This window comes from Ursus arctos, unplaced genomic scaffold, assembly GCF_023065955.2.
Source record: "Ursus arctos isolate Adak ecotype North America unplaced genomic scaffold, UrsArc2.0 scaffold_1, whole genome shotgun sequence".
In the NCBI taxonomy this organism is placed as follows: Eukaryota; Metazoa; Chordata; class Mammalia; order Carnivora; family Ursidae; genus Ursus; species Ursus arctos.
In genome coordinates this window covers 57,629,804-57,650,582 of record NW_026622763.1, presented here as the reverse complement: position 1 = coordinate 57,650,582, position 20,779 = coordinate 57,629,804, and the positions used below count along the sequence as shown (strand labels likewise).

Genomic DNA, 20,779 nt, shown 5'->3' with positions numbered 1-20,779 from the left:
GGACCTAGTAACTGACCATTCTCAGAACATCTTACATTTTGTTGGAAAATCAAATAAGCATACTGACGTTGGTGGCTCAGTAGAAACTCTTTTGATGGATAAGAAGTTTGTCTAGGCTGGTTTTGCTTTCTTTTTTAGAACTTGAAATTCAAATGGACCTGAGAATTTACTTATGGATGATGATTGGGAGGCATATATGAAAAGAATATCTTATATTTAAGGAAATATATTACAGATAATATATTATCTGTTAGATAATGTTAAGTCTTTTAATTCTCATAAGAAACTTGTGATGAGTACAGTCACCATTATCCCTGTGTTGTGTATGAGGGATCTGAGACATAGAAAGAGTGGGCAATTTAGATATCTTGACCAAGAGCGTGTGGTAAATCAGGGCCAGAGGGGGTGTTTGCACCTGGCAGTTTGGCTGCTAGCCTGTGTTCCTAATTACTACTCTACAGCAACCTCTGCTATAATTACAGTGCAATATCTATTGACAAGTGTTAGTATTTATTTACTTTTAACCTAGACCTATTACAGTTGATAATTAACATATGAGATAATATAGTATTATGAAGGAAATATTGAAAACTTTGTCTTAACATTTTCTTTCAACAGTATATTCAGTGTATACAGGCAAATCTTGGAGATAATTGCAGGTTCAGTTCTAGACCACTGCAATGGAGTGAACATCACAGCAAAGCCATATTTGCATTTACTTCCTCCACTGAAGTCTTGAGTCCCTAAGTCATTTATGAGGGTTGGACTCAACTTCTTTCAAACTTCTGTTAATGTTGATATTTTGATCTCTTCCCATGAATTAACGAATGTTCTTAATAGCATCTAGAATGGTGAATCCTTTCCAGAAGGCTTTCAATTTACTTTGTCCAGATCCATCAGAGTAATTACTATCTCTAGCAGCTATAGATTAATGAAATATTCCCAAATAATAAGACTTGAAAGTCAGAATTACTCCTTGACCCATGGGCTGCAGAATGAATGTCGTGTTAGCAAGCATGAAAACATTGATTTCATTGTAACCATCTCCATCAGAGCTCTTAGGTGACCAGATGCACTGTCAATGAACAGTAATAGTTTAAAAGGTATCTTTTTTTCCCCCTGAGCAGTGAGCTTAAACCCTTTCAGTAAACCATGTTGTAAACAGATGTATTTTCACCCAGAGTTTGTTGTTTCTCATTTATAGAGCATAGGCAGGGTAGCTTTAGCGTAATTCTTTTTTATTTTCTAATTTTTTTTAAGTAGTCTCCACGCCCAGTGGGGCTTGAAGTCACGACCCTGAGATTAAGACCTGAGCTGATACCAAGAGTCGATCACCTAACTGACTGAGCCACCCAGGTGCCCTGATTTATCATAATTCTTAAGCGCCCTAGGATTGTGGGAATGGTAAATGAGCATTGTCTTCTATTTAGTCACCAGCTGCATTAGCATGTGACAAGAGAGTCTTTTGAAGTTTTTTTTTTTTTAATTTATTTAATTATTTTAGAGAGAAAGAGTGTGCATGAGAGAGCATGCCCCAGGGTGGTGGGAGGGAGGGAGGGGGAGTCTTTCTTAAGCAGACTCTGTGCTGATTGTGGAGCCAGACGTGGGACTCAGTCTCACAACCTGAGCCAAAGCCAAGAGTCAGACACTTACCTGACTGTGCCACCCAGGCACCCCTGTCCTTTGAAGTTTTTTTTTTTTTTTTTTTTTAAGATTTTATTTATTTATTTGACAGAGAGAGACAGCCAGCGAGAGAGGGAACACAAGCAAGGGGAGTGGGAGAGGAAGAAGCAGGCTCCCAGTGGAGGAGCCTGACGTGGGGCTCGATCCCAGAACGCTGGGATCACGCCCTGAGCCGAAGGCAGACGCTTAATGACTGAGCCACCCAGGCGCCCCTATCCTTTGAAGTTTTGAAACCAGGCTGATTGACTTCTCTCTAGCGGTACAAGTCCTAGATGGCATCTTTTTCTGATAGAAGGCTGTTTGTCTACATTGAAAATCTGTTGCTGAGTGTAGCCACTTTCATTATTGATCCTAGCTAGAAGTTTTGGTGGAGAACTTCCTGCAGCTTCTGTATCAGCACTTGCCTGCTTTACCTTGCACTTTTACATTATAGAGACAACTTCTTTCCTTAAATCTCATAAACCAACCTCTGCTAGCTTCAGGCTTTCTCCTGCAGCTTCCTCACCTCTCTCAGCTTTCCTAGAATTGAAGAGAGTTAGGGCCTTGCTCTGGATTAGGCTTTTACTTAAGGGAATGTTGTGGCTGGTTTGATTTTCTATCCAGACCACTCAAACTCTCTCCATATCAGCAATAAGAACGTTTTGGTTTCTTATCATTCATTTGTTCACAGGGGTAGCACTTTTAATTTCCTTCCATAAATATTTCCTTTGTATTTACAACTTGGCTGACTGGTTTCAGAAGACCTAGCTTTTAGCCTGTGTTGGCTTTCTTCATGCCTTCCTCACTAAGCTTTTTTTAGCTTTTGTTTCAAAGTAAAAGACATGCAACTCTTCATTTCACTTGCACACTTAGAAGCCACTGAAAGGTTATTAATTGGCCTAATTTCAGTATTATTGTGTCTCAGGGATGAGGGAGGCCCAAGGAGAGGGAGAGACAGGGGAACAACCAGTAAGTAGAACAGTCAGAACATACAACACTTATTAAGTCCTCCATCTTATATAGGTATGGTTTGTGGCACCCCAAAACAATTATAATAGGAACATCAAAGATCACAGATCACCATAACAAATACATAATTTGAAGTTTGAAATATTATGAAATTACTAAAACATGACACAGAGACATAAAGTGAGCAAATGCTGTTGGAAAAATGGCATCTATAGAGTTGATGGATGCAGGGTTGCCACAAACCTTCAATTTGTAAAAGAAGTAGTATCTATGAAGTGCAGTAAAACAAAGTACAATAAAGATAAAATACCTGTATTTAAACTCAGTATTTTCCAGCTTAAAGGGAACTTGGTGATCATCCGGTTGTAGAATCATGGAACATCATCAGGATTGTAAAGTACCTTAACAATCATCTGGACTAACCACCTTCTCCATTCTTAAATCTTTTTTTTTTTTTCTTAAGATTTTATTTATTTATTTGACAGAGAGAGACAGCCAGTGAGAGAGAGAACACAAGCAGGGGGAGTGGGAGAGGAAGAAGGAGGCTCCCAGAGGAGGAGCCTGATGTGGGGCTCGATCCCAGAACGCTGGGATCATGCCCTGAGCCGAAGGCAGACGCTTAACGACTGCGCCACCCAGGCGCCCCTCCATTCTTAAATCTTTTATAGAAATACTGCCAAGTATTTGTCCAGATTAATCTCGATCAGATTACTATTGATTCTGTAGTGATTCAAAATCTACAAAAGTTACCTTTCCATTTTTTTCACTTAAGTCAGTTCTTTCTAATTGTAGAAAAACTCATTTATGTTACAGAATAAACATCAGAACACAGAGGTTTAATGATTTGCCAAAAACCACATAGCCATTAAGATCATAAGTCTTTAGTCACTCAGTAAATACGTGAGAGCCTGTAATATATGAGCTCCTCATTGTTCCAGGTGCTGAGGAAATGGGTGAACAAAGGAGACCCAGTCCCCGCCCTTATTATGGGCGTTATACGTAATGATCCAACAAATATTACATATAAATCACAGTATATTGGATGTTCATGAATGCTATGAAAACACAGCATGAAAAGAGTTGAGAGGATGGCATGTGTGGCAATATTTTGCAAAATGATAGAATAATGTTTTACCAGAGATGATGGAAGTGACGAGCAAGCCGTACAGATATCTAATGGAAGATGATTAAAGAAAGAGCATTTATGACAGAGCAGTTAGTGCAAAGACCCTGAGGCAGGAGCAGCATATTGTGGGATCAGCAAGGAGGTAGTATGGTGGGAGCAGTTTGAGAGAGGTCCAGAGTTCTAGAACTGTGGTCAGATGAGAGAGGCTAGAATCAGATCATAGAGGACCTTGTAGGCCATGGTAAAGGCTTCAGTTCTGAAGGAGAAGGAAAGCCAGTGTTGGTTTCTGACTAGGGAATGATGTGCAATGTACCCTCTAACATTTTTAAAGGTCGTCTGTGTTTAAAGCACTATGCTAAAAGCTGCCAGGATATTAGGAAGATAATATCCTTGCTTTCTGGAAGCATGTTATCTAATGAAGATAAATTGTAAACAAGTAATTACAATAAAAGCATAAGTGAAATTAGTTGCCATAATACAAGTGTAAGCAGAGCTTATGAGTGGAAAAGAAGGAACCCTTAGTTGTAATCAAAGAAATTAGTGAAGAGCTACAATGTACTGAACCGGAGAAATCCATTGATAGTCTGTTTCTAATCAAAGTGAGTGGGCTTTTTAAGGAGCCTCTCCTCTTTTTTTTTTTTTTTTTTTTAAGATTTTATTTATTTATTTTAACAGAGAAACAGCCAGCGAGAGAGGGAACACAGCAGGGGAGTGGGAGAGGAAGAAGCAGGCTCCCAGCGGAGGAGCCCCATGTGGGACTCGATCCCGGAACGCCGGGATCACACCCTGAGCCGAAGGCAGACGCTTAACGACTGCACTACCCAGGCGCCCCCTCTCCTCTTTTAATAGTAGTTTCGACTGAGCCATCTAACCCTCGAAAGGCTCTAATGCGGGAGGAACAAGGAGATAGAGTGTTAATAGATTTTTTTGTTATTGTTCTTTAGATGTAATTATAAACATGTTAACAGCAATAGGAGTTTATTAATATTAGTATGGCAGCTCCTCTAACATACCCTTTTATAAAGGACAGAACATGCTTCTAAATTAAGTATGTTAAAAATCACTTGAAACTATCACTCCACTTGTAGGAAAGAAGTAAAAAAAAAGAAAAAAGAAAAACAATCCTTTCATGTAGTTGAAAGATCACTTGATCTTGCAGTTTTCGAATAGTATCTTTCAGTTGTATGTATTTTCATTATCTTAGTAAAATGTGAGAAAATTATGATTGAGGCTGTTTTTAAGTACCCTATAAGATAAATTTAGAGTATTTTATGCCCTTAAGATCACTGCAGATGGTATTTGCAAGCTTCATTATTTTCTTTCTCTTAATATACAGATTAATATAGAGTGTGCTTTGAAATGAAAATGTGTTATTCGTGTAAAACTTCTTTAACAAAATGCTGTTGTAACCTGTATCTCTGAGAAGCAGATGCCGATTGAGAACAAAGTACCAGATTATGGGGATGGCACAATTCTCTTGACTGTAGTACCAAAAAGGGAAGGCCTTCTACTGGACAACTCTGTGTGTCTTATCTCCCCCTCCTGCACGTTTCCATAAGCATTGGTAGAGACTCCTGAGTTGCTTTTACTTCTCTGAAGACCACTCAGTAGCCAGCTACCTTACCTAGGTTTATCTCTTCTGGTAAGGTATCCTTACCTAAGTTCCTTGTATACTACCTGAGTTATAGTGGTCTTCCTAGATGTCTTGGTGGTGAGGAATTCCAAGAATTTCCTTCTTACCTGATCCTACAACTAGCAATTAGATGTCAGATTTGCTTCCTCAAGCAAGTCTTTATATGCTCTTGCTAATAATCTAAAGTGATCATTGTATTGCCTCACATTCCCCCCACCAAAGAATACTTAGTGAGTCCTTTATTTTAAAATGCAAAATCCAAAAATGGAGGATTTCAGCATTTTTATTGAGTTATAATTAACATACCTTAAACACCAACCTTTTAAAGCATACAATTTAGTGGTTTTCCGTATATTGACAAAGTTGTGTGACCATTACACACTCTCATCCATTGGCCCAAAAAGAAGTTCTGCACCCATTAGTAGTCGTTCCCCATTCTCTTCTCCTCCCAGCCCTTGGCACCTACTGATCTGCTTTCTGTCTCTGTTGAGTTGTTTATTCCGGACATTTCGTGTAAATGCAATTGTACAATATGTGGGCTTTTGTATCTGGCTTCTTTCACTTAGCATAATGTTTTCAAGGTTTATCCATGTTCTGACATGTATCAGTACTTCATTCCTTTTTTTTTTTTTTTAAGATTTTATTTATGTGTGTGTGAGAGAGAGAGAGAGAGAGACAGCACAAGCAGGGGGAACGGGGAGAGGGAGAAGCAGATTCCCTGCTGAGCAGGGAGCCTGCCATGGGGTTCAATCTGAGGATCTTGAGATGACCTGAGCTGAAGGCAGACACTTAACTGACTGAGCCACCCAGGCGCCCCCGTACTGCATTCATTTTTATAGTGAATAGTATTCCATTATATAGATTACCATGTTTTGTTTTCCTGTTTGTCATTGATGGACATTTGAGTTGTTCCTACTTTTGGGTGTTAGGAATTATGCTGCTGTGAACATTTGTGTGCACGTTTTTTGTATGGATATATATTTCAGTTTGTCTCATCTTTTGAACAGTTCCCTGTTTTCTTTGGAAGCTCAGCTTCTGTCCCTGTTTATAGAGGCCCCTGTTCTTACAACTCCTCAGCAGTACCATCCTCATACTTGTAACCTTAGTGGTGCTTGGTAGATTTAGATATCACTTCTGCAAGAACCCTCTTGAGGCTAATGTGAGAACTTAGAGGAAGTAAGGCAGGATTAGTAAAATCCCCTGGATTGTTGGATTTAAATCTTAGGAAAGGGTTTGCTGATTACCTTTCCTATAATGTATATGATTGATAGAACTTTGAGTGTGGAGAGGTTTCACTACCAAATCCTTGCTCTGTTAAGTAAAACTGCAGCTTCTTCTGGTATATTGGAGAGAGCAGTTGAGATCCTTTCATTGAATTCATTTTATAAGTAAAAAAATAGTAATAATAAAGTAGCTATGTAGTTTGGTCTTTAGCATGGAGTTTTTTAGTGTAGTTGTATTTTACTAGGGTAGGCTTCTGGGAAGTGTTTACAATAATTGAATGTAATATATAGCAGTAACATATTCTAACACTCAGGGTAATATTTTGCTGGTCAAGTAATTGAGAATGTGAAGGTGAGGGGGGTGTATGTTCTGATATGGTGTATTCAAGTTTTCAACTACTATGTAGACCGAATATTACCTCATCTCATTAAATTTCCCCGAAAGAACACCAAGAAATTCATTTCCAATGGTTTAGTAGTAGCTTACTCTATTTTCTACCTATTTTTTTTTTTAAGATTTTATTTATGTATTTGAGAGAACAAAAGTGGTAGAGATCACAGAGGGGGAGGGAGAAGCAGACTCACCGTTGAGCCAAGAGCCTGATGCGGGTCTCAATCCCAGGACCCTGGGATCATAACCTGAGCCGAAGGCAGATGCCTAACCAACTGAGCCACCCTGGCGCCCCTATTTTCTGCCTGTTTTAAACTATCATTTCTACTTCTGGCAGGAAGGAGAGGCAAGAAGTATGTATGCACTTGGCAGTCAGTTACATATTTCACTTGGATCCCATTTTATAAACGAATAAATTGAAAGGCTCTTGAGACTGAATGTTGCTTTGATTTCTTCTCGTTAAGACATTGACTTCCTGTACTTTTAGAGTAATTTTCTTGCCAAATTAGTTTGTAAATTGTCAGTGTTTCCTAAAATGAGAAAAATCAAATTGCTTGAAAATACTAAAAGGATACCCTTAAAAATTTTATTAATGACAGTGTAAACAAAACCAAGTGAGATTAATGCTGCTCCACATATGATTAAACTAGAGACTTTATTTAGGATTATAAAGAATAAAGTATGAAGCCTGTTTTAATACTTTGTAATTTTTGTTTGTTTGTTTCAGTGAAAAGTGTAAGGCTAGAGGATTTACCGTGATTGTGGATGGCAGAAAATCACAGTGGAATGTGGTGAAAACAGTAGTCTTAATGCTACAGGTAATTTTATTTTTGACCATTAGGAAATGGTTTTATTTTATAGCAGCAGATAAAGTGATCATGCATTTCATTTATTTCATTGTGCCCAAACTTCTCAGCAGTGACTGAGCTCTGAAATGCACACTACTGGATTTTTAAAACTCATTTCTTAGGGATTTGACTTTGAATAGTAAAATAAATTTCAGACCTATTCTAAAGATTTGTAAATGATCAAAAGTAGTATGTCATGTTTAAATAATTTAGTAAGTAGGCCAGCGAGTCCAAAAGTGTGAGATGTTGCTGGACTTACCTGGGAGCTTTTGCATGCTGTGATATCTGCATCATCCCCTGTCTACTCCATTCTGATACTGTAAGTAGAGAGCAGGACCGGGTAAGTCTAGTCTGGAAACGCCTCTCACGGGGTTCTGAGCAGTCTTTTTCTTCTGTTCCCTACTTTCCTCTAAAAAGTACCAGGATTTATGGTACTCTTATTACTTATTTCTAATCCAGAAGAAATGTACTTGTCAGCTGTGTCCTTGGAAACTTTAGCAGTCCATAAACCAACATTTACTAAACGCTGCAGTTGCAAAGTCTTTGGTCTGATACTAGTCTTTGTGTTTCCTTGTGTTCCTCACAGAAAGATTACACGATCTTTGCTTGTACTAGGTACCTATCTAGTAAACATTTGTTGCTTTATTATAAGGGTATTGAGGATGTTGTGATCTGAAATGGAAAAACAAAATATTCGAGTGATATTTTATCGAGGTGGCAGATTGCTCTAATGTATCTGGGTTTCCTTAGAAAGGCTTCAGGAGAATGTAGAAGTTAAGTGAGTTAAATAAAAGAGATTATCTAATTTAGTTGAAAGAAAGTGAAAAGGGCTTTCCTAGCAGGGACACTGACTTAGTCATAGCTCAGAATGAAGCAAATATAGAATGAAGGGAGTTGTTGGCAGGTCAGTTTGGGGAAAATAGAAGTTGACAGTTATGTGGGATAGTGAACTTTCAATATCACAATATCAGTGATATTGAAAGAAAGATCAAGAATTTTAAATAAATTGGGAAATAATTTGTAGCTGCTTTTGGGTTCTGTGGAAGGAAGTATAAGTTCGAATTTTATTTTATTTCGTTTTTATTTATTTATTTAAAAGTTTTATTTCTTTATTTGAGAGCGAGAGAGGGAGAAGCGGACTCCCTGCTGAGCAGAAAGCCTGATGCGGAGCTTGATCCTAGGACCCTGAGATCATGACCTGAGCCAAAGGCAGACACTTACCCAGCTGAACCTCCAAGGCACCCTGAGACTCAAAGATTTTAAATAACTTAACCAGATTCTTGTAATTAACATGGGAAAGAGCTGCAGTTGGAACTTAACATGGCCTAACCCCCAAGTCTTGGCTTTATCCTTTACAAAGGGTATATTACCAATGGGGGGTATTGGAGGTGGTCCCCAAATTATCTATCCATTACCTCCTTCTTAAATGCGTGGCCTAAACCGTTATCATTAGAATCAATCCTTTGCGTTGGAAAGGATATAGCCTCCGGAGGGTCAGTTTTTTAAGGGAGCACAGATTGGTATCCCACCACTTTTTCTGTCAGATATGTTCCCAGCACTTTTATATCCCAACCCTGAAGATGAGCTCTTCTAGGTAAAAGTTGTTAAAATAACTATTAGGTGAGAAATCCATTAATTATGACCTTGTGTTCTTCCTTTCATCCTGTCATTCAACTGTGTCACAGATGACCTGTTTGGGACTTGCTGTATGAACTGGACTTTGATCAGTGGCAGTTTTGAAGAACAATCAGTGGATGATTTAATCCCCTCTTGCGATTTCTTTTCTGATAGGTATTTTAACAACTTTTGGATTTATTAATAGTTAACATTTTCAGAAGTTGCAATGGCCTTTTGTTTACTCCTAATCAAACAGTTTTTACATACAAAATCATTCATTGCTTTTATTTCAAAAGGTACTAGTACCAGTTCTTTGGGATCCCAGAGCTTAGCGTTGGCTTTGTTAGTAACTAATATTCTCTAAAATATGTGGTTTGGTTTTCTTGTTTCCCACAACTTTAATATTCAATGATTTTGAAGTTATAGTCTTCCACAAGTCAATATATAAATAAACCTCAGTCTACCTGAATTTCCTAGCCTCTCCAATAACTTTGGTACTGTTGAATTTATTTATCTTTTTCATAGCTCAGTCATTGCAGGGGGCACCAGATTTGTTACATGCCCAAAAAATGTGTTTAAATTGAAAGACTTCTGGGGCGCCTGGGTGGCTCAGTCCTTAAGTGTCTGCCTTCTGCTCAGGGCGTGATCCCAGAGTCCTGGGATCGAGCCCCACATCAGGCTCCTCCCCTGGGAGCTTGCTTCTTCCTCTCCCACTTCCCCTGCTTGTGTTCCCTCTCTCACTGGCTCTCTGTCAAATATATAAATAAAATCTTTAAAAAAAAAATAAATTAAAAGATTTCTAATTTCTTCTGATTAATAATAATTATAACCATAATTTATTGTTATTCAGTTGTGCCATTTATGGTCTTGAATTGTATTTGACCCCTAGAGTTTGTAAGTAAAGTTTTTTTGGAACTCATCTATGCCCATTCATTTATATATATATTTTTTAAAGATTTTATTTATTTATTTGACAGAGAGAGACAGCCAGTGAGAGAGGGAACACAAGCAGAGGGAGTGGGAGAGGAAGAAGCAGGCTCTTAGTGGAGGAGCCTGATGTGGGGCTCGAACCCAGAACGCCGGGATCACGCCCTGAGCTGAAGGCAGATGCTTAACCACTGCGCTACCCAGGCGCCCCCATTTATATATATATATGTTTTTTTTTAGATTTTTTTTTTTTTATTTATTTGACAGAGATAGAGACAGCCAGCGAGAGAGGGAACACAAGCAGGGGGAGTGGGAGAGGAAGAAACAGGCTCATAGCAGAGGAGCCTGATGTGGGGCTCGATCCCATAATGCCAGGATCACGCCCTGAGCGGAAGGCAGACGCTTAACCGCTGTGCCACCCAGGCGCCCCCCCATTTATATTTTTTATAGCTACTTTCTTACTACAGTGACAGACTTGAAGTAGTTGCAATAGAGACTGCATAGCCTGCAAAGCCTAAAATATTTATTATCTACACCTTCAGAAAGAATTTACTGACTCCTGGTGTAGAATGTTTGAAGTGTGTGGTAGGGGAGTCAGATAGTAAGTAATTAGGCAAATTACTAAATAATGTAACAGCAGATAGTGATAAATGCTCTGAAGAAAAATACAGTAGTAGAAGGAGACTGAGTCAGATGGTGCTACTTTAGATACAGTGGTCAGGGAAGGTCTCTCTGAAAAGGGAATGTTTGAGTAGACTCTCAGTGGAGGGAGCATTCTTCCTGGGTATATAGGGCAGAAAACACTCTGGACAGGGAAAACATCAAGGGCATAAGCCTCAGGTGGAAACAGACTTGTTACATTCCAGGAACAGCAGGAAGTTTAGTCTGGCTGTAGTAGGGGAGTGAGCTGAGAGGGGAGGGCTGTGAGGTGAGGTCCAGGTCAGTGGGGCCCTGAGCTTGAAGGGCTTTCTAGGCCTTGGTAAGGAGTTTGAATTTTACTGTGAGCATGAGAAAATGTGAAGAAAGAAGAGAGGCCTGTTAAGAGGATATTTTAAAAGGCTGAGTATTTTGGGGATGTTAGCAATGTGGGTGGTAGAAATGATCTAATTTAAAGATAGACTGTAAGGGGTTTGCTGATAAAATATACATGGAATATTTTATTAACTCAGTGGATGTTAACTTCCGTTCTTCTTTAGGTAATATGAATAACCATATCTAGTAAATGTGAAATTGTATTTGTCAGAGATTAGCTTGTCCTCTTCTTCAAGTTAATAATCAAGCAGAATCTGGGCTTCTTTGTATAATGGCTAGTAAGAAATTTATTTTGTGAGCAAATTGATTTTACATTATTTGAAGAAATTCTCCAAGGTGATTGTGTTAGAAAAAAATTTTTTCCTATAATAGAAGAAGCAACTATGTAATAGTTGGCCAATTAAAAATTGTCTTGTAGTTTAATCTGAATATATCCCTATTAGAGAGATTCAGTAAAACACAAAGATAATTCACATGTACTGCTTATATTACATTGTTTATTTGAAATCTCTGAGTCAACTTGTCTTTCCAAGTATCTCTTTATTGCCATGTATGTTTTGAAGTGTGCAGTATTTCTTATTATTTCAATTCTTTTCCAAAGGTCTCTTAATTTACTCAGCCCAACCATGAAAATCTAGTAATTTATAACTTTAATAAATTATTCTTTTTACATGTATAATATATAATTTTTTTTTTGTATTTTATAGAATGTTGTTCCAGCTGAGGTGTCCCTTGTTTGTGTAGTGAAGCCTGATGAATTCTGGGATAAGAAAGTAACACATTTTTGTTTTTGGAAAGAAAAGGATAGACTTGGCTTTGAGGTAAATATACTCTATAAAAAAGCAGAAATGTGTTGTATCTTTAAAAATAGCATTTTGCAAAAAAATATTAAAAACAGCATTTTGCTGGTATTTTGTTTGCTCATCGTTGGATACTAAGCTGTGCTTGTGCAGTCATGAGTCAGTGCCTAAGCAATGACGAGTATGTAATTGACATTCATATACTTGTGGAATAAATTATGATTCTTTGTCAAAGACCACAAATTCTTTCTTGTTTTCATTTGTATCTCTCTTTATAAACTTTGAGTAAGTAGAACTTTTTATTTAAAAAAAAAAAAAAGTATTGCATTACCAAAAGGACATTTAGCTAACATTAGGAAATCCTGGACATTTTGAAGTTGAAGTTAGGGTCTATTTTGTGTGATATGTCATAATTATTTTTAGTATATGTTTGGTTTTGATCCATGAAAAAAGTTATCTGTCCTTTCCTATTGACATTACTCTCTTCATTTGTCTTGTGTAAAAGTACATCTTATAGATCAGAAAGAAGTCCCAATGGAATACAAATTTAAGCAATTCTGTCATAGTTTTCCTGCCACAACATGTTAAAAGTTTTCTTTTTATCCTTGATACCATATCTGGTTCTGAAGTGTACTTTGTTTGACATTAGTATAGCTGCTTCAGCTTTCTTTTGACTAGTGTTTGCGTTTTGTATCTTTTCCCATATTACCTATTTTCCTATCTATTTCTTTGTATTTAAAGTGGATTTCTTATAGTATCCTTGGGTCTTGCTTTCGTATCCATTCTGACAATCTGTCCTTTTAGTGTTTCATAAGACCAGTTAGTTATATTTAATGTAATTATTGATACAGGTGGATTAAAATCTATTATCTTGATAGATTTTATATACTTTTTGGTTCTTTTTTTGATTTTTTTTGGATTATTTTTTATGTTTACATTTTATCTCCATTGTAGTTTATATCCCTTATTAAAAAAATTTTTTGTGTGCACGCCCTAAGTTTACAATATACATCTTTAATTAGTGGACTGTTACCTTCAAATAATATACCATTTAATATGTAGTAGAAATTACTTAAAACAGTATATATCCAATACTTCCCATTCTGGTCATATATTTTACTTATACTGTTCTGTAAACACACAATAGATGGCTACTATTTTTACCATTGATAGTTTATTTACAGCAATTAAAATAATAAAAAAAATGAATTTCATCTTTCTTTATGTCACTTCTGGCATTCTTCATTTCTTTTTGGAGATTCATCTTTTGTTTGATATATTCCTTCTGCCTAAAGGACTTCCTTTAATGTATCTTGCAGTGCAGGTCTGTTGGCATTGAATTTTTTTAGCTTTGGTTTTCCTGAAAAAAACCTGTTGTTACTATTATGATTTTGAAAGATATTTTCAGTGGGTATGGAATTTTGTTTCATTACTGATTTCTTTTAGCACATTAAGTATATCACACCATTGACTTCTCATTCCCATAGCTTCTGAGAAGAGTTATATTATTTGTATCCTTGGTCTGCTATGTGACATATATCTTTTTTTCCTGTTGGCCACCTTTAAGATTTTCACTTTATTTTTGGGTTTTCAGCATTTTTATTATTTAATGCCTAGATGTATTTTATTTGGTATTTGTTCTCTTTGGTGTTCTCTGCATTTGTTGGATCTGTGGTTTGATGTCTGCCATCAATTTTGGAAAATTCTTAGATATTTTCTTTTCAAAGATTTTCTATTTCTTTTAGAATCCCAATTGTATGTATGTTAGACCATTTGAAAATTTCTCACCATTCTGGGTTGGTGTTCTGTTTTATTTATTTTTTTTATGTTTTATCTTTTTGTGTTTTAGTTTGCGTATTTTCTGTTGATCCATTTTCAAGTTACTCTTTGTTTCTTTGTCTTTGTTGAGTTTGTTGACCCATGTGTTGTAAACTTACTTCATCTATGATACCATGGGGTTGGTTTGTAAAGTTTCTTTTTTTTTCTAATTTTTTATTTTTTTAATTAACATATAATGTATTATTTGTTTCAGGGGTACAGGTCTGTGATTTATCAGTCTTACACAACACCCAGTGCTCAGCACAACACATACCCTCCCCAGTGTCCATCACCCAGCCTCCTTATCCTGCCTCTTCCCTCCCCTCCAGCAACCCTCAGTTTGTTTCCTAAGATTAAGAGTCTCTTATGGTTTGTCTCTTTCTCTGATTTTTTTTTTTTTTTTAAGATTTTATTTATTTATTTGACAGAGAGAGACAGCCAGCGAGAGAGGGAACACAGGCAGGGGGAGTGGGAGAGGAAGAAGCAGGCTCATAGCAGAGGAGCCTTATGTGGGGCTCGAACCCAGAACGCTGGGATCACGCCCTGAGCTGAAGGCAGACACTCAACCACTGCACTACCCAGGCGCCCCTCTTTCTCTGATTTTGTCTCGTTTTATTTTTTTCCTCTCTTCCTCAATGATCCTCTGCCTTGTTACTTAAATTCCAGATACCAGTGAGATCATGTGATAATTGTCTTTCTCTGATTGACTTATTTCGCTTAGCATAATCCCTTCTAGTTCCATCGACTTTGTTGCAAATGGCAAGATTTCGTTCTTTTTTGATGGCTGTGTAATATTCTATTGTAGATATATACCACATCTTCTTTATCCATTCATTTGTCGATGGACATCTGGGCTCTTTCCATAGTTTGGCTATTGTGGACATTGCAGCTATAAACTTTGGGGTGCAGGTGCCTCTTTGGGTCACTACATTTGTATCTTTGGGATAAATACCTAGTAGTGCAATTGCTGGGTCATAGGGTAGCTCTATTTTCAACTTTTTTGAAAAGTACTGTTTTCCAGAGCGGCTGCATCAGTTTGCATTCCCGGTTCGTAACATTTCTATTTCATTCTTCCTTATAGTTTCTATCTCTGCTGAAATTCGTTCTTGCATGTTGTCTTGTACTTTTTCCATGAGAACCTTTAGCATGTATTATATTATCTTAAATTCCCTACCCTATACTTCCGCTGTCTGGGTCTGACTTACTCTAGTTGTCTCATTTGCTTTGTTTCCTGACAGTAGGTTGTTTCCTTTCTTGCTTTTTGCATGCCTTGTTATTTTTTGTTGCATGTTGGCCATCTTGTTTAGGCTAGCAAAGACTGAGGTAAATAGTATTGTGCCTACGCATAGGCGCATCTTGATTTTTGCTAGGCTTTTTAGTGGGGCAAGAAAATTAGCCTAGCCAGGAGTTGACTTGACTTTGGCTTTTGTTGTTGCTATTATTTTCTTCAGTGCACCACAGGCTTCACATTCCTTTAGAGCTAATTTGTGTTGAAGATGGTGCTAACTTGCCAGAGACTTTTTTTTTCCCCAGTGTTTATCCCACCCTTACCTATAGGTCTTTCCTTTGCACCTTGCCTCAGAAAAGATCTCTTTGCACTATTGATGCTCCATTAGAAAAAGACTGCTGTTCCTTGTTATTCAGTGTTTGTCAGAGGGGCATTTTCTGTTGTTTGGTTCAGCTTCAGTCTTAGGCAGCTTTGTGACGCAGGGTCTGGCCCTCTTTCCCAGGTGCAGGAGGCCTATGATAGCCTGGGCTCATCATATATTCTTGTCTCTACTAGGATAGAGGGCTTTTCTTTTCCTTCCTCCAGCTACAGTAGGGATGTATTTGCACTCTAAGGTCATCTGGGTTTGCTGCTTTTCCCTCAGCACTTGAAGGTTTTTATTCTCTAGAGGAGATAGAGTTGAAGAATCTGGGCCATTCTCAGCTTCATGCCTTTCCAGTGGTGGCTGCTGTTTGCTTCCCCCAGGCCTGTACTCTGAGAGAGGCTGTTTTGAAGTTTCTTATCTTTACTGTCCCAGTCTTTCTCATGATTCCCAGGACGTCTGTTCAGAAGAGCCCATGAGTGACTGAATCCTTCTTGTGTCCGTGCTTCCCAGGGGTTCTGTACTTCTGCATTAGTTCACATTTGGCCTTTAGCACATCATTAAAAATGTTAGCTGAATTCTTACCTGGCTTGTATTATGTCTGGCATTTTTCCCAGGTAAGCAAGTGCTCCAGCTCCATCTTTTCTTGAAGGCACTGGTCTGTCCTTAGATTGCAGGTTCATTGGTTATCCTCTTAACCCTCATGGGTTCAAGAAAAATTGTCATTTTTTAGATTAACTTGCATCATTTTGGTGGTGGTAGTGGTGGTGTAAGGGTTGGAACATTTTCTTTGCAGCCTTCTACATCCTAAGCAGAAATGAGTTGCATTTTTTCCCCTGCTTTTGATGAATATAAGTGAGGTTCAGTGGGGTGGGGTCCGGAGCCGACGACCAAGAAAGAATTCTTGAGGTGTCTTTGGTGCAAAATGGTGGTTTATTAAAGCATGGGGACAGGACCCGTGGGCAGAAAGAGCTGCTGCCCTGGGGTTGCGAGGAATGGCCTATTTTATACCCTCAAGTGGGGAGGGGGCTAGGGATAGCCTAAGTCTCTAAGGAATTTTGGAAGCAAGGTCTCCAGGACCTTGAGGGGGCTAGCTGCTGTTGGGAAAGGGCCATTTATTACCGTCTAATAAAACCTTAGTCATGAGACCCTTCAGATGTATATCGGTGGACCATATGCTTGGGGGATGATTGCCAACATGTATCTTGGGGGGTTAGAGATAAAGGAAGTTTCCAAAGCAATTTTTTACTTTAAAGTAGACTTACAGGATCTTGGTGGAGGGGAGAGGGTCACGCTAGGACTGCCTTTTGCCCTTAGCAAAGTATTAACATTGAGGCAGCTGAGTTCCTACAGGAATGTCACCATGCCTGTTTCAAGGACTTGTCAATGGGCTGTAGGTAGTAAGGGCTATTTCTTTGTCCTTCAGGGCAGCCAGGAGTGCCTGAGGAATGTTGCATACATCCCATGGGGGGGGGGGGGTTTGCAGGGTGTCAGCTTCTGCTTTGTCCTCAGCTTGCCTTCCGTTCCCTCATCACTTTTATCTTACACACTTTTGTCATTGGTTGACTTGACTGTGATATAGACTTAGTGGAAAGATGTGCCAGCATTGTGGGGAAGATAGCCTGGACTGCTGGGTTCCATTAGGAAAGGTGTTACCCTGATAGTTGAATGGGAAACTGCATCTCAAGGAGGAGAAACAAAAGTATAGTGAGGGAAGAGAGTAAAGTCTGAAAGCAGGAGGCCTGAATGTTGCTATGGTGAGTGAGTACTTCTGACTGGTAGGGGAGGTCAGCTGTTCATGCCAGGGGTGCACAGGAAATGTTGCTCTGAGAGAATGCAAAGTGAGTAGAGGCCAGTGGTGTAGAAACTAAAGTAGTGAACACTCAGTAAGAGAAAAGATCCCTTTTATGAAGAGCGCATCACATCCTGCTTAAGCATAGACATCTGCTCAGAAATGCTTTGCTTTGTTGGGTCTCATACTATATGAATTCATAGTGACTAAACACCTTGCATCTTAGAGGATAAAATAGAAGACAGATTTCCTGCCTGCTTAGATCTAATGTCATAGATTGATGTTTAAAACTCAACTGTGAAAGTTTCTTGTATCACCATATTGTTTTCTTTTAGACATTGAAGAGATTCAGCTAAGTATTTTCCAAGGAAATGAGCACTAGGCACTTATTAAAAAGCCTAATATCTTATGAGATGAGAGTAAGTAATTTCAAATGCTGGCTAATGCACTGACAAACATATTCAACTTTAAGGTACAGTTCAACACAGCCATTTTTGATACTTAGAGCTATATATAATTAAATCCAATGTAGATGTTTAATTAAAAATTATTTTCCTTGGTGTTACTTGGATCATTTGGGCTGTTGTGATTAAGCTTGTGTTTTTGTATATATTCTAAATTTTTTTAAGGTTTTATTTTTTTATTCGACAGAGGTGAGAGAGAGCACGAGTTGGGGGGGGGCAGAAGGAGAGGGAGAGGCACACTGAACAGGAAGCCCAACACAGGGCTCCATCCCAGGACCCCAGGATCATGACCTGAGCTGAAGGCAGACACTTAACCAACTGAGCCACCCAGGTGCCCCTATATTCTAAATATTTTTAACCTATAACTTTGTTATAAATACTGGTGTTCCTATAAGCAAGAGTATGTTTTACTTAATAGTTTTATACATAAGAAAGATTTATTACCAGATGTTGACAACATTCATCAAATAAACATGTGGTAGTTGTTTTAATGATACCTTGTTCTTCCCACATGATTTCACATTTCCTTGCTCATCATCTTTCCTAAATTTTTTCTTCTAAGTGACTTTCTTCCTGTTCACTTCTCTGTTTTTCATTAGCTATTGAATATTCTTCTCTCGTTGCTCACCTAAATATTTCCTTATGTGTTGTCTTATCTCTGAAATAGGTATCTACCTGTCCAGTTTTCCTTTTAGCAATTCAGAGATTCATGTACTTTTGTCCTTCAGCAGCATTATAGCTGGTGGCTTTGAAAGCTTTTGTTGCTTAGATGATAGTATCTGTAGTTTATCAAATGACATGATAAAATTGAAGTAGTAGTGGTATTAATCTTATCCTCAAATTGGGAGACTAATAATCTAAAGGATCTCTACCTTATTCTTTATTGTCATTCAATAAAGAGAGTAATAAAAGTGTTATTTACTGGCGATGATAATCAGCCACCATTCTAAATTGTTCTCTTCTCTTATCTCTTCTTAATACTGCATCTGATTCTGGTTTTTATTTTTTATTTTTTGTTTTGTTGTTTTTGTTTTTGTTTTTTGAGGCCTAACTAATGTTAGGATCTAAGACCAGAGACGTCCTTCATGTTCGTCTGTCAGTGCCTCTGCCTCCATTTATTAGGTCTCTTGCCAGTTTTTGCAGAAAGCTCCTTTCTCTTAGTGAAAAAAATATTCCCCAGCTGACAGATACAAGCAGTCATACACATTGAAATAATATGTATATAAACACATACACACATATGAATCTGTAGTAAGCATGCAAAGACATACAAAAACACATTTTTAATTCACATCTTGCACACACATTCTTAGCATTAAGTAAGATAAAAAATGAAATATTGGAGTGCCTGCAGAGTGAGAGGTTCAGTGTTAGGTTTTTCGGGAATGTTTTATTAGGAAATATTAAGTGTTCTAGTTACAGATGAAATAGTGACCATAAAGGAGAAACAAGTTTTGAATCTTTCTATAAGTTAGATTCTAGACTAAAGGAAACCTTCACAAATGTTTTGATGAAAGGCCATATGGCAAGTATCTTTCTCTTCAAACTTGCTGAGCAGTGGTATGTGCTAGTTAAAATATTGTGGTTTAGTCATTAATTTGTCTTAACCTCTCTAACATATAAAATAGAGGAAGAAGTAGTATTTACCATTAAAAAATTTTATGGTTTTTACTTCCTTTGAAAGGACTTGGCAAAAGTTTGAAAAACTTATTTAGGTAGTGATCTTTTTTATCTAACTTTTTATAGTTCCACCTTTTTATTCTGGCTCCCTTTGTGCTTGTTTTCTAGGTTTCAGATTTCCTCAGAGGTAGATCTGAAGTTTAGGTTCCTGCTTTAAATGATAACTGCTTTGAATGTAATTGATTAATCTTTTCTTCAAGAATTTAATAGTATCTATACCTATTAGAATATTCATGGAAACGGATAGCAAAAAATACTTCGAATCTAGCAATTAAATTAGATAAAAATCAGAATACGATCTCTATCACAATCTTGAATAGATAAAGCATATATTATAGCGTGATTTTCATAAAGGTAAAAACATGACTTATGCAAATATAAAGTAAACACAAATCAGACATATGCAGCTCATTATCTAATGAGGTATTAGTAATTTGTGAGGTGCTGTTCAAAGAGCTTTTAAGGAATTTAGGATTTTTATAGACAGATAAGATTGCCAAGTTAGATACAGAACTGGTTAATGTCCTTCAAATCCAAAAATTCTAAAGGTTGAGGTTATGTTTTATTTCACTAGACAGAAATCAGTTTCACTGGTCGTAAATTATTTGCATTTTTTTCTGAACAAAATCTGTAAGTTGACCTCTGTCCCTGGCTAGTCTCTGGGAAGTCAGTCAAAGGTAGAGGCCCAGCATTGCATGAAGGAACAATATCTTCTGCCCATTCCAAAGATTTAGGTAGATTTTCTAACACACGAATCTCATTTCATCAAAATTATTATTTAGCATATGATGATGTCTTTAGTACTCTAAAAATTATGGTAATAAGGGTAGTATATAGTGTGATTAAATGATATTTGAACTTTCATTTATGAACAATAAAAGAGTCTACCAGGCCAGACTTGCAAACCTTTTCTCATTTATAGTTGCTTAAAAAGAAATGTAAAAATTATAAAAATAAACCAACTGATTTTGTTTCTTTGTTGAAGAGGGATGCAGAGGGGCAGAGGGGCAGAGGGAGAGAAAGAATCTTAAGCAGGCTCCATGCCCAGCGCGGAGCCCCACACAGGGCTTGATCTCACAACCCTGAGATCACGTCCTGAGCCAAAACCAAGAGTTGGATGCTTAACCTACTGAACCAGCTAGGCACCCCAAACCAGCTGATTATTTTTAAAGTATAAAAGTTGAAATTTCAAAAATTAGGTTATGAAA

At 37.6% G+C, this 20,779-nt stretch overlaps 1 protein-coding gene across 17 annotated transcripts in view; it reads left to right on the top strand.

The window, feature by feature from the left end:
- Window positions 1-20,779, top strand: part of SESTD1 (SEC14 and spectrin domain containing 1) — a 156,962-nt gene that overhangs the window by 58,854 nt on the left and 77,329 nt on the right. For all 17 annotated transcript variants that reach the window (XM_057316498.1, XM_057316455.1, XM_057316504.1 and 14 more), the window contains 2 exons: window positions 7,732-7,822; window positions 12,136-12,249. In XM_057316498.1, the coding sequence (XP_057172481.1) occupies window positions 7,732-7,822; window positions 12,136-12,249 (205 nt within the window). The remainder of the gene's footprint in view (window positions 1-7,731; window positions 7,823-12,135; window positions 12,250-20,779) is intronic.